The following is a 15255-nucleotide window of genomic DNA, read 5'->3' as shown; positions in this document are numbered from 1 at the left end:
CTCGTTGTGGTTGGAGCTGTTGCAGTATAGCTATCACGTCTCAATCAGATCATTCCCACCAACACACAGTGCCTGACACTTGCTTTCAAAAATATCCCGCCGAGATGATCCACTTTAGTAAACAACCGGCCTTCCATAGCCTGGAACCACTTCCGATTCGGGGTCGTCTTCCCCGATCTAGCTAGTTAGCTACCTATTATATTGCTTACCAACTACACAGTTCCTTCTTCACCATGCTTAAATACAAACTGTCTTATTTGTTATTGACAAAAATCTCCCAATTACTTCCCTTTATGTGACTTAGTTGAATCTAGGCTTACTATTAAAGTTCCCCAAGTATTGCATATGGGGGACAAAGAATTTGTTAGTCCTATAATTGAATATGTAACTTGCCTAAGTTTGACTCCTAAACAAATGTAAGCTGAATTAATAAGCCACAACTATAGTTATTTCTAAACATCCATCCATCTTCTTCCGCTTATCCGGGGCCGGGTCGCGGATTTCTAAACATTTGTAGGACATTCAAGTTCACACTCTTAACACAAAACATGAAATGTTAAAGGGAGTAAATGCCTATGCAATTACTATTGACAAGATTAGTGAGACTAATATGCAGGATTTGGGCAGGTTTTCAGTGGGATATAAATTCTCACATGGACTTTTTTTTATTGAAATATTATGCAGAATTGTTTTATATGGTTTGTTGTGTGGTACAGGATGTGTCTGTCCCTGAGACTCATTTTGCAGGTAACATGGTTGAGTGTAGAGCATTCATTAATGCACTAAACCAAATACTGGTAATATATAATTATGGTTCACACTATAATTATTCAGTGACACATAGTGAAAATAAAGTATAATACAACCGAAGTTAAGAGCATAGTGTAACAAATCATGTAAAGTTTTAACTGTAAAACAAACGCTTTCAGGATGAGTTGGTAAATCCAAACAGGTGTAGTGCACGTCACGTTATCAAAAAGTGACGAAGCTCATGGGCATAGTGTAAAACAAGGAGTAACGACACAGGAGTGGACAACGATTTAAACAAATGCACGTGTGAACGACCGCAAATCTGTAGTCAACAGAGCCAACGACAGGAAATGCAATACCTAATGCACATTGTAACGACAAAACAGACGACATCCACAACGACATCGACCATTTGAACAAAAATACAGACATAACAGTGGACACATTTTTGCCTTAAATGGTACCTCATAAAATTAGGCTATTCCTATTCAAATTATATAGGGCATTTCACTTTCGGTTTCGGGTGCAGTACTGTTCAGACATACGGAAAATGAATCCGAAACTTACCGTTTAAGATTCAATTCTACAGAATTACATAAGTTCCGTTTAGTTTTTTTTATTAGGCTACAGTAGGCTTATATAAAACGATTTCGTACAGAACGTGTTTTCGATACGGAGGTGAAGAGGTAGTGTCGAAAGACAATTTCAAAACCTTCAACATTCTCAGTGGGCATCTGGAAATATTTCAATAAATAAGCACAGGCTACACCATGAACACGCTTAACCAACAGTATGAAGATAAGGTGCGCCCCTGCATCGACCTTATCGACTCACTCCGCTCTCTAGGAGTGGAAAAGGACCTTGCGTTACCAGCTATCGCAGTGATAGGGGACCAGAGCTCCGGGAAGAGCTCCGTGCTAGAGGCGCTGTCCGGTGTGGCATTGCCAAGGGGAAGCGGTGGGTGATATTATAATAAGCTTACGATTGTTTATACAGTATTTATTAAAATCTATTAAACTAATGATTTTAAGATATGATTATAATTTGACGTGACCAGTAATTTGCTCAATTAAAACACAATTTACTAGAAAATAAGAAATTATACAAATGAACGAGGTAAGGTTTAATTGTTTTAAAATTGACATTCTGTGGATATCCGTTTTGTCAATATTTATGAAGTCAGCTATCACTATGAAGCAAAATCCCTTAATTTTCATCTTAAAACTGCTTTATTTCAGGCTTATTGTAATGTAGTCACTCGAGGTTTTAGCCAGCGAATTTTCCGTCTATAATAATTCAATAATTCATAATGTGTAATTTCGCTTCGACCTGCGAGGAGATATGAATTTATAGTTCGCAGGTCCGCTTCTCTAACCACTACGCTATTTAATAGCGGGTGGGTGGGTGGTCGGTCGGTAAAAGACATTCACTCTTCTTGGCCGGCTGCGCTTACTTGACAGACAAAGGATAATCTATTGCTGAGCATCTTAGTCGCTTCCATAAGTAAAGGGTAGGGTAAAAACTGTAAATGGTTCCCTGAAACACCTATTTTAAAGCAAGTCTGCATTAAGTACTTTTTATGTTTTTGGTTGTGTTTATGTAAACTTGGTTAAAGGCAGTGACAATCATATTTTTATAAAAGTTGATCTGTATGTTTCCCATAAATGGCAATTTCTAATGAACTCATATGTTAGAGGTTTTAGACTTATTTACAACATCCACAGCTGAATATTGTAGTACACTGGCAGGTTTATAACTCAATGCCTAGCCAGGTTCAATTAAATGATTAGAACCATCTTTATTGTAAATAAATATGAAAGCATATTGTAAATAAATAAATCCAGTAAGTCAAATGTTTCCATCATAAAAAGCATATTCAAAACCGTTTTATTCCTCAGAGGGAAACTTGGACAAGATAGCATGGCCAACACAAGCAGGTTTAGGCACTCTGTTCATTCTTCCCAAGAGCCCCCTTGTCCACAGGGTGAATTGTCGATAGGCAGTCAACCTGTAAAGACTGAAACATGAATATTGATTAGTGTGGAAAACTTTATTGTAATTTTTTCATTTGTCATGTGGTCGGTTGTGGAGCTACAGACTCGACATGAATTAACTTACAAAAATGTTGAATAAACTGAGGCACAGCCACGGCTGTAATACCTGTTAAGCCAGCTACATAGATAGCTAATTCCAAATTCAAGGACTCAATGACACACCTCAAATGTTAAATAAAACACACCTTGCTGCTGGTTAGTTCAAATAACAAAGTAATACCCAGATTATCCTCTAATCACGTGTCTAAATAGTTACATATACGTACTGGCGTTTTGACATAGCTTGCTCCCAAATTCACAGACACGATAGTAACACCACACAAAGTCAGCTAGGTACCAACATCGTAGTTAGTTATGTTTAACCTAGCAAACAAGTTATCATCTGGACCATAAGCTTGTAATGTTGTGTACACAACGTGAAAGTAACAGTAGCTGCAACTCACCAGATATGTATACGTCATTCCAAGATGGCGGCGCCCACTTTTTAAATACACAAAATAGGAATTTCTATTATTTATACTATTTGGCGTACATTTTTATCATGTATTCTTTTTATGTTATTAAATATATACCCAATTATGATATCAATGTGTGTAATCACGATTCAGTTTCACTTTAATGGACAGCTGATGACAACAGCACTATAAAACCAAAATGAAATAATTTTTCAATGGTCAAATTAGATTTTTGAAATTATTATAATTAATGGTTAAACTCCATGTATCCCTTAACATGTCCTTATATTGACTATTAAGGGTTTCACCTTGAACCAAAATGAAGGCATTTTTCAGGGGTCAAAATTAGATTTTGAAATTAATGAATAATTTAAGAGATTTAATTTTCTTAATTCAGGACCCATTCATTCATATTAAGGTATTTTGTATGATTTCAGGGGTTGTTTAAGGCAATATTAAGGGTATTTTAAGGGATTCGAGTTTCATAGTGTATATTCCATCATGACTATGAAAATTAATTGAAGATTTTGAATCAGGATAGGATGGACTAAAATCCACACCCTTACTTTTTTTGGCCTAATTTCTGACTTCAATTGTCAACAGCTCCTACAAACATTTTAAATGTTAAAAAATGAAAGCAATGTATTGTATTCTATCCTCTCCTGATCCTCTCCATCCTATCGTGATTTAAAATCTGTAATTTTCCTAGTCATGGAAAGCTTGACATACCTATAGACAGGAGAATATGTATATCCACCGGATGTCCATTATAAAACTATAATCTTTACCTCATTCAAAAAATGTGTTTCTGTGTGGCATACATTTTTGTAGTGTGGTGTGCGTTTCTCTTGGTTTCTTGCGCTTTAATTTAATCTCTGATTTAAACTGATTTAACTCTTATAGGAATTGTAACAAGATGCCCTCTCGAACTGAAGATGAAGAGGAAGCGAGAAGGAGAGGAATGGCATGGAAGAATTATTTACAAAGACCATGAGGAGGAGATTGAGGACCCCTCTGATGTGGAGAAAAAAATTCGCCAAGGTGGCTATCATTGACCCAGTGCCAGCCATAGGCTTTTGGGGGCCCTAAGCAAAATTAGATTTTGGGGCCCTCTCTTCCCCAGCGCTGGGGGCCCTATATCACTTGTGCCTAGGGGCGGTTAAATGAAACCCATATGCCTACCTATATGGAGGAAGATATGGAAGGTTCAGTGGGAAGAACAAGTATTTTATACACTGCCGAAACTGCAGGTTTTCCCACTTACAAAGTCTGTAATTTTTATCATAGGTATTCTTCAAATGTGAGTGACAGAATCTAAAACAAAAATACAGAAAAATCACATTGTATGATTTTGTATTGCATGACATAAGTATTTGATACATCAGAAATGCAGAACATATGTTTCCTGTAGTTCTTGACCAGGTTTGCACACACTGCAGCAGGGATTTTGGCCCACTCCTCCATACAGACCTTCTCCAGATCCTTCAGGTTTCGGGGCTGTCGCTGGGCAATACAGACCTTCAGCTCCAGGTTTTCTATTGGGTTCAGTTCTGGAGACTGGCTAGGCCACTCCTGGACCTTGAGATGCTTCTTACAGAGACACTCCTTAGTTGCCCTGGCTGTGTGTTTCAGGTCGTTGTCATGCTGGAAGACCCAGCAACAACCCATCTTCAATGCTCTTACTGAGGGAAGGAGGTTGTTGGCCAAGATCTCGCGATACATGGCCCCATCCATCCTCCCCTCAGTACGGTGCAGTCGTCCTGTCCCCTTTGCAGAAAAGCATCCCCAAAGAATGATGTTTCCACCTCCATGCTTCACGGTTGGGATGGTGTTCTTGGGGTTGTACTAATCCTTCTTCTTCCTCCAATCACAGCGATTGGAGTTTAGACCAAAAAGCTCTATTTTTGTCTCATCAGACCACATGACCTTCTCCCATTCCACCTCTGGATCATCCAGATGGTCATTGGCAAACTTCAGATGGGGCTGGACATGCGCTGGCTTGAGCAAGGGGGACCTTGCGTATGCTGCAGGATTTTAATCCATGACGGCGTCGTGTGTTACTAATGTTTCTTTTTGAGACTGTGGTCCCAGCTCTCTTCAGGGCGTTGACCAGGTCCTGCTGTGTAGTTCTGGGCTGATCCCTCACCTTCCTCATGATCATTGATGCCCCACGAGGTGAGATCTTGCATGGAGCCCCAGACCGAGGGAGATTGACCGTCATCTTGAACTTCTTCCATTTTCTGATAATTGTGCCAAAAGTTGTTGCCTTCTCATCAAGCTGCTTGCCTATTGTCCTGTAGCCCATCCCAGCCTTGTGCAGATCTAAAATGTTCTCCCTGATGTCCTTACACAGCTCTCTGGTCTTGGCCATTTTGGAGAGGTTGGAGTCTGTTTGATTGAGTGTGTGGACAGGTGTCTTTTATACATGTAACACGTTCAAACAGGTGCAGTTAATACAGGTAATGAGTGGAGAACAGGAGGGCTTCTTAAAGAAAAACTAACAGGTCTGTGAGAGCTGGTTACTGGTTGGTAGGTGATCAAATACTTATGTCATGCAATAAAATGCAAATTCATTATTAAAAAATCATATAATGTGATATTTTGTGGATTTTTGTTTTAGATTCCATCTTTCACAGTTGAAGTGTAGCTAGGATAAAAATGACAGACCTTTTTTAAATGTTGGACTAAATGCCACATTTTTATTTATTTCAAATGTTTAAACAGCAAAAAGACTTGCAGTCCAGAAATAAAATCCAAAGAGGCCAAGATGCAAAACATTATGATTTAATTAATGAGTATTCAATGAGGGGTCCTGGGCCCCCTGGGGGTCCCCATAGCTACTGCAGGGGGTTCTTGGCAAGATCTCCCAGAAGTATTTATTCAAATTATGTATTCCATAATAACATATATTTAATTTATTTTGTTTGGCTAAACCTTGAAAATTAGAGATTCTGAAGGCCTGAATTTAAAATCTCAGAAAATAAAATTACTTCACTGTTGTGTTTTTGTAAACCTGATATTTTCTAGTAGTTGTGTTCTATATATTATTCCCCCTCCAGTTCTAGTTGTGGTGTTCTGTATGTTGTTCCCTGTCCTACTTCTAGTAGTGATGTTCTTTATGTTGTTCCCTCGCTCTAGCTTTTAGTATTGGTGTTCTGTATATAATTCCTCCTTTATTTTCTAATCTTAGTGTTCTGTAAGTTATTCCGCCTTTAGATTCTAGTTGTAGTGTTCAGTATCGTGTTCCTACCACCAGCTCAAGATGAAATGGCAGGTGTGGGGGTTGGGATCTGTGACGACCTCATCAGCCTGGAGATTGGCTCCCCTGATGTCCCAGACCTCACACTCATTGACCTCCCAGGCATCGCTCGGGTAGCTGTGAAGGGTCAACCTGAAAACATTGGGGAACAGGTACACCCCTTCAATCCAATATTAGTGTAACACCAGTTTTAGACCAGAAACTCAAATGACAGATCCCAGCACAACGTTATTTATAATAATTGTATTCATTTACAGATTAAAAGACTGATACGGAAATTCATCACAAAACAAGAAACCATTAACTTGGTAGTTGTGCCATGCAACGTTGACATAGCTACCACAGAGGCTTTGAAAATGGCCCAGGAGGTAGACCCAGAAGGGGAGAGGACATTAGGTGATTCAGTCTTTATTATCTACCTAATATAAACCAAGCTGTTCTGTAATGGTGGTTATAAACCTGGTTAACATTAATGCATCACATTTGTTTGTGCTACCCATTGAATAGGCATCCTGACCAAGCCTGACCTGGTAGACAAAGGCACTGAGGAGACGGTGGTGAACATAGTTCATAATGAGATCATCCAGTTGACTAAGGGCTACATGATAGTCAAGTGCAGGGGCCAGAAGGAAATCATGGAGCAAGTTACACTGGCCGAGGCCACGAAGAGGGAGAAGGACTTCTTCAAAGAGCATGATCATCTCTGGTCGGTTGTCAGTTGTCTTGAATATGCAGTTGATCAGATGTCTGTTTTTCAACTCTCATAGAGAGTTTCAGTTGAAGTGCTTATGTGTTATAACCAGACTATTTGTAAATTGTTTTAATATTTTTGGCAGCACCCTTTATGATGAGGGCTTTGCCACAATCCCTAAACTGGCAGAAAAATTAACTCTTGAACTGGTACTTCATATTGAGGTAAATTCATTCTTCATGACATTTTTTAAATTCTTATTCAGTCTGGCTGTTCCCATAAGCTATGTCTCCATGCACTGTTTAGAAATCCCTGCCTCATCTAGAAGAGCAGGTTGAGGCAAAGCTGACAGAAATAAATGCAGAACTGGAGAGATATGGCACTGGACCCCCTGAGGACTCTGTAGAAAGGCTGTACTTCCTGATTGACGTGAGTCGCACAGCCTAAACACACCAATTGATTTACTTTCCCTCTCCTGCAGTCTGCTTTGTTGTCTCAAACTCATCACAGCCATATTCATGTTAGTACTACTTTTTTGTATTTAAACATTCACACACAACACAACTACAATATACGCAACAACAACAAAGGGGAAACATAATAAAAAGGGAATATAAATGACTGCTATTATCATTGGGTTGAAAGTTGATTGAATGTTAATGATAGCTGTTTGTATTTAGGTATTTACGGTGAGGAGAACAAGTATTTGATACACTGATGATTTTGCAGGTTTTCCTACTTACAAAGCATGTAGAGGTCTGTAATTTTTATCATAGGTACACTTCAATTGTGAGAGACGGAATCTAAAACAAAAATCCAGAAAATCACATTGTATGATTTCTTTTTAATTAATTTGCATTTTATTGCATGACATAAGGATTTGATCAGCTACCAACCAGTAACCAGCTCTCACAGACCTGTTAGTTTTTCTTTAAGAAACCCTCCTGTTCTCAACTCATTACCGGTATTAACTGAACTCGTTACCTGTATAAAAGTCACCTGTCCACACATTCAATCAAACAGACTCCAACCTCTCCACAATGGCCAAGACCAGAAAGCTGTGTAAGGACATCAGGGATAAACCTGCACAAGGCTGGGACGGGCTACAGGACAATAGGCAAGCAGCTTGGTGAGAAGGCAACAACTTTTGGCGCAATTTTTAGAAAACGGAAGAAGTTCAAGATGACGGTCAATCTCCCTCGGTCTGGGGCTCCATGCAAGATCTCACCTCTTGGGGCATCAATGATCATGAGGAAGGTGAGGGATCAGCCCAGAACTACACGGCAGGACCTGGTCAATGACCTGAAGAGAGCTGGGACCACAGTCTCAAAGAAAACCATTAGTAACACACTACGCTGTCATGGATTAAAATCCTGCAGCGCACGCAAGGTCCCCCTGCTCAAGCCAGGGCATGTCCAGGCCCGTCTGATGTTTGCCAATGACCATCTGGATGATCCAGAGGAGGAATGGGAGAAGGTAATGTGGTCTGATGAAACAAAAATAGAGCTTTTTGGTCTAAACTCCACTCGCCGTGTTTGGAGGAAGAAGAAGGATTAGTACAACCCCAAGAACACCATCCCAACCGTGAAGCATGGAGGTGGAAACATCATTCTTTGGGGATGCTTTTCTGCAAAGGGGACAGGACGACTGCACCGTATTGAAGGGAGGATGGGTGGGGCCATGTATCGCGAGATCTTGGCCAACAACCTCCTTCCCTCAGTAAGAGAATTGAAGATGGGTCGTGGCTGGGTCTTCCAGCATGACAACGACCCAAAACACACAGCCCGAAACCTGAAGGATCTGGAAAAGGCCTGTATGGAGGAGTGGGCCAAAATCCCTGCTGCATTGTGTGCAAACCTGGTCAAGAACTACAAGAAACATAAGATCTCTGTAATTGCAAACAAAGGTTTCTGTACCAAATATTAAGTTCTGCGATTTTGATGTATCAAATACTTATGTCATGCAATAAAATGCTAATTAATTACTTAAAAATCATACAATGTGATTTTCAGGATTCTTGTTTTAGATTCTGTCACTCACAGTTGAAGAGTACCTATGATAAAAATTACAGACTTCTACATGCTTCTACAAGTGGGAAAACCTGCAAAATCGGCAGTGTATCAAATACTTGTTCTCCCCATTGTATTATGTCTACAAATGTATCATTTTCCATGCATGTATTGTAATTACGTATTTTTCTGTGGCTCAGAAAGTGACTGCGTTCACGCAGGATGCCATCAAGCTGAGCTGTGGGGAGGAGCTGAAAAGTGCCGTTCGCCTCAACATTTTCTCCACACTCAGAACAGAGTTTAGGAATTGGAAATTCCACCTTGATCACTCTGGTGAAAACTGTAAGAACACAATAATCATGAAAGCAGACACCAAAAACAAATGCTCACTGAAGTTAATTATATAACAATGGATTGTCATGGGGTGTACAGAAAGAACATTTTAGCATAGTAAATACATTTTTACATACATATACACTAATTTCTATTTATTTTACTGTGATTGTGTGTATTTGCTGAGTTATGTAGTTTGCTTGTTTTTATGTGTCACCTATTTGTCTATATTACTCCTAGTTCTAGTGTTAAAATGTTGAATAATAACTGTATCCACTGGTGAATTGGATTACAAGCAAAACATTTGAGATTTACACTCATGCTCTTGGAGAAACATTTAGTAACTTTGCACCAGATGCATTTAACTGTACCTAGTACACAAACTGATGCTTAATGTTGTGGCTAATTTCATTCAATTTGGTGTTAATTACTGTGAATCAACTGACAGTTGAGTATTTTGTGTTATAGAGTGAATTTATAAGTGATTAAATAATAAAAATTGCCAATCTACACAAAATAGCCAATAATGGAAAAAAAAATTATTGTACCAAGAGATTAAAAAGTAAGAAGGTAATATCTCAGGTACATAAGTATTCAGAGCCTTTATTCAGTACTTTGTACTAACTTTGGCAGCGATCACTGCTCCGAGTATGCCTCTACCAGCTTTGCACACCTGGATTTGGGCAGTTTGTCCTGCATTTACTCGTAAATCTTCCAGAGTGACTGGGTGGACTGCGGTCAGGTTTCCCGACAGATGTTCAACGTTCATTCACGTCTGGGCTTTCGGAAGGCACTATGTGTCTGTCTTTGCTGAGAGCATTACATATAGACCACAGGCTCTACACTACAATGTATATTTGACATGAAAGGCTCACACACACACTAGCTTATTTAGTGTAATTCAACAGAGCAACACCCTTTTGTATATTGCAGTTAACAGGAGGATTGAGAGAGAGGTGGCTGATTATGAGAAGAACTACCGTGGGAGGGAACTCCCAGGGTTTGTCAACTACAGGACCTTTGAGTTGATGGTGAAGGACCAGATCAAAAAACTTGAAGAACCCGCCATCAAGAAGCTGAAGGAAATTTCAGGTACAGTATGTATGTTTGAGAATGTTTTTCTTAAAGGGGCAGTCTGAGACTTTTGCAACTAACACCATAGGGAAATTCCGCAGAAAGTCAACTTAAGCATGAAAAAACATTTATAACTTAGAATACATCCATTTTGCACAATTGTGGCAATTTTGTGGTTCTTAGTGGCAAACTGATTTTTCAGATGACAATATAAGTATTATAAACACATTTTCAGTGTTTCCCATACTTTTATCCCCAACAGTGGGGTGGGGTTGTGGGCCGACACGCCGGCATCAACGACTCAAAAGGCTCGATGCTTGAAATACTAAAAAGTCCTCTCTGTACACCAGTCTCTCTTGCTTGTCAACTTTATTTTCTTAACATCCTTCCCTAATAATGACCTAAGGTCATTATAATTCCCTAATAATGACCTAAGTACTCACTCTCCATTCACCGTTCGCTAAAACTGTTCATGAATCACCTCCCAGACTCCTAATAAGAGCCACTAGCTATTAACTCATGAGGCAATATGAATTGCATGTACTGTATAGTGTGTTGCATTGGGGCTTATTCACCTCTCGCTGCCACCTGGCCCAGCAGCTATATGAGGAGCCTATATGCACTTGGAGGAGCCTGTATGCACCAGCTGTGCCCACATCTCGTTGCAGAAGTGGAAGAGCCGGCTGGGATACTTCTCGGAGACGGTCCCTCTCTCTGATGTCCTCTCCCTCCTTGGATTTCTTCCAACGACAGTTGGAGGAGGAGGTGACCCATCCCGACGCTACTACAGCTTCTTTCAGGGACTGTTCTCCCCGCCTAGCTGAGTGGGCGCGACGTTGTCCTGACTCCTCGTCCAAAGAGGATGTGGAGGAGGCCCAGCCAAGGGGGAAACCTCTCTCACACCGTGTGTCGTCTTGCACTGGTACCGGTGCTAGAGCGCGTCCTTGTTCTGTGTCCGTCCACGGTTCAACAGATGTGAAATGTGCAGTACTTGGTGTACAACCTAGGTCTGCTTTGGGGAAAGTTATTGTCATAACCTCTTCGGTAGATGCCAGCCTTTCCCGGTGAAGGAAGAATAAGTGTCATTTTTTCGGGGAAACCCTGTCTAGCTCTGCTCTTCACAGGCTGGCAAGGTCCCTCGTTGTCATGGCGACGCGTTCCTGCATATGTCCGTTCACACTTCTCCACTCTCAGGCTCAATGGCTTGTCCTCTCTCACTTCGGCTGAGTTTCTGTGGGAATGCCGACGGGTCTGCCATTTCAGTCTGTGTCAATCGCGTGGGAAGTTATAACTATAACTACTTGGTCTGAGACTGGCTTCCCTCAAAAAAAGTGAGTGCCGGTGGCTTATTGGTATGTGTCCTGGCCTGATGTCCCGGGTTCAGTTCCCAGGTGTGGAATTATTTTTCCTCAACTGTCTTGAGTGTTTTGGCGGGCTGGCTCTATGCCTGGTTGCTGTGGCGACGCGTCTGCAGTTGTTGCTGTGCGCCCTCGCATGTTGAGGCAGAGCTGTTCTTCTCCTTCCTCTGCAAGTTGTGTGAAAAGGTCATTTGTTTTCGGGGCATATGTGGGCTCTTCCAGTGCCCCCCCCCCCTTTTCCGCTGTAGTGAATGACGATTGGTGGGCGATCGTTCATTTCACTTTCCCGATTTATCCGTGCTTCCAGTTCTCTTCCGGGAAGTTTTGAGCTGTGCCTCCACCTTTGGCAGTTCGGTTAGCTGTGGGAGGGACACGGTGGGGACTTTACACAATCCCACTGGCTTTAGTGGTAAGATCCCCATTGTTGTACTTGGTTTCTTCCCTGTCTCCCATTTAGGAGATCGGGGATCGGTTCCCAAATGCAACTCTATTTTTTCCCCTCTTCACCGGACACAACAGGTGATGACAATAACTTTCCCCAAAGCAGACCTAGGTTGTACACCAAGTACTGAGGGAGAAGGAGCTTTACTCCCCTTATTTCTTTGTGCCCGGAATGATGGAGGGACGATTTTGGACTTGCACATTCTCAACGAATGCTTGTCCAAAGGGCTGTTTGGCATGCTCATGACCAAACATCTGTTGGCATGCATGTGCCCCAGGGATTGTTGCATCACCGTCGATCTCACACTTGGCGAAACAGGCCTGTATTCCCACATTCACGTACACGTGTATTGCTTGTGCCCGGTGCGTGCTTTTGCACAGTATGTGCTACTCATGGCCACGGTGCAGGTTGTGCCCCAACTCTTTGTGTGTCACGAGGGTCCCAAGGTGGGGCAGCCTCTGTCTCACAGGTTGTGAGGCGATTGATTTGTCATATGTGCTGCGGGATATCCTTGCGCCAAAAGGTTTCAAGGCGCATTCCACACGAGGAGTGACAGCTTCGTCTGCTCTCTTTTGGGGCATGTGGGTGGATCTGTGCAGCTGCGTCTTTGGGGACACCATCGCAGATTGTCCGATTTTATCTGGGAGTCATAACCGCAGTGTTGCTGAGGAGTTTGAGTGCTGTCCAAACCAGGCGGTAGTAAGCTGCTCCCCATGCTGCTGCCAGGCTAGTAGGATTGGGTGAACTCAGTGGCTACGCTGGCGCTTCCTCCTGAGATACAGCAACAAAAAAAAGAATCCTCTTCTTTCTATTCATGGCTAGGTATGACAGTTCAATAAAACCCTTGTATTTATACAAATGCTTCTATTCAAAACCCTTGAAAATTACAAATCCATGCGGAGAGGATTGTGGTTAGTTCATGTTAAATTAAAAAAGGTTCTCTGAGATGTCAACACAGCCCTACCCCACCGAAAAACAAACACCCATAGTGGATATGCCCATAAGCGGCCATCTGAGGCAAGGCGGAGCGTCTGCAGCCAAATTTGCACCAGAACAGTGGACGCATGCACCATCAGTGAATGTTGAATGAAAACAGAGGACTTCTCAATTTAGAGATTTTTCTCAAAGTTTATATAATGCTGTGTTAATATAACCGACTCTCTTGATTGAACTGATATACTAAATTAATGTTAATTCCTTTTGCTTGGATTAGAACAATTCAGAAGAAAATCATTAATTTATATTCATGTAATACCTTGAATGACAAAATGGCAACAGTATGAGAACCGTCGGTTTTTACAACCAAGGTGCACTGTGAAATCGTAACATCCCTATACCCGAGTTAGCCAAAGATCTGCTAGTTTGAAAGGTACTGGTTTTGATGACATGGTGCACAAACTGGGACCCTATTTGTCTTCACAGTGCCACTTTAAGAACCAGTGGGCAGAAATATCAGACTGCATCTTTAACTTACTGTGTACGGTTCCATTAAGTTATGGATTTTTATTTTTTGCTGAACAATGGAGTAAAGAGAATTCATGTGTATTTTCCATCCTATAATACAATGTAATCTGTTTGAGTACTGTTTCATGTCTGTGGTTTCATGGTGTTACTTCCCTTCTCTAGATGCTGTTAGGAAAGTTTTCCTACTGCTGGCTCAGAGTAGCTTCGTCGGATATCCTAACCTTCTTAAATTAGCTAAGGTATATTGCACACCATACAAAATGAATCATAGTATTCATCCCTAATATTGCCAGTTGGTCATCGACCTGTATGTGAATGAAAGGCATGATTTACTGTACGTTGCATCAACTCCATTCATCACAGGTTTATGTTTGTTTGACCCACAGACAAAGATAGAGGCCATTAAGCGTGTTAATGAGAGTACCGCAGAATCCATGCTGAGGACCCAGTTCAAGATGGAGCTGATAGTGTACACACAGGACAGCACATACAGTCAAAGCCTGGATGACATTAAGGAAGAGAAAGAAGACACAAACCATGTATTTAAGAGTTATTTGAGGAGCAGAGATAACCATGCCACTCTACAGGAGATGATGATGCACCTTAAGTCCTATTACTGTGTAAGTACTCTGTTAATCCTCTTAGAACATGCCACGGTATTGTTGAATACTTGTTGCTGCTTAGCTAGAATGAGTTCTAGAATGTATATTATTGACTTCCGGGACAGTTGGATGTCTTCTGGACTGTAATACTTATGACTTAACCAACAAACATAAGCAAAAATGTTGGTACTTCTGTTCATGTATGTTAATTTCTGCTATTTTTTTATGTTTTGCCTAAATTTAGATTGCCAGTCAGCGTCTGGCTGATCAGATTCCTCTGGTGATCCTCTACCTCCTGCTGCAGGAGTTTGCTGCCCAGCTGCAGAGGGAAATGCTTCAGATGATGCATGAGAAGGAGAACACTGAGCAGCTGCTGAAGGAGGACTTCGACATTGGCTCTAAAAGGGCGGGACTGCAGAGCAAACTGAAACGCCTTTTGAAGGCACGCAACTACCTTGTGGAGTTTTAACATGCATTTTAAAATGTAGGCTGGGTGTTTTCAGCTGTAGAAGAACAAGTGCTTTGTGTTGGGGCAAAAACTTTTTCCATTGTCTGTGTTTTTTGTTAGATTCTTTCCCCCGTGTTTATTAGGTGTGACATTTTGGCACTTTGTTTCATGTAATCCTTAGTTTAGATTTAATGCTTTATTTTATTTTTTTAAATGTACTTTATAAGAGAAGTTTCCATGTTCAAATACCTAAGTGAAATTAAATGTATCGAACCCTTACCCTACAAATATACTGCTATTATGATGAAGTGGGAAG

General features: G+C 41.1%; 1 protein-coding gene across 1 annotated transcript; it reads left to right on the top strand.

The window, feature by feature from the left end:
- The first annotated feature begins 1257 nt into the window (after positions 1–1257).
- LOC105017242 (interferon-induced GTP-binding protein Mx3) lies at positions 1258–15248 on the top strand. Its single transcript, XM_029114223.2, has 12 exons — positions 1258–1707; positions 4163–4300; positions 6516–6670; positions 6776–6914; positions 7026–7224; positions 7355–7433; positions 7516–7638; positions 9419–9560; positions 10485–10643; positions 14052–14128; positions 14276–14509; positions 14736–15248. The coding sequence occupies exons 1-12, from the start codon at positions 1521–1523 to the stop codon at positions 14958–14960; spliced, it is 1857 nt and encodes a 618-aa protein (XP_028970056.2). The 5' UTR covers positions 1258–1520; the 3' UTR covers positions 14961–15248.
- Positions 15249–15255: the final 7 nt, after the last annotated feature.

The sequence above is a fragment of the Esox lucius genome, chromosome 17, assembly GCF_011004845.1.
Source record: "Esox lucius isolate fEsoLuc1 chromosome 17, fEsoLuc1.pri, whole genome shotgun sequence".
Taxonomy (NCBI): Eukaryota; Metazoa; Chordata; class Actinopteri; order Esociformes; family Esocidae; genus Esox; species Esox lucius.
This window is presented reverse-complemented; position numbering and strand designations above follow the sequence as displayed.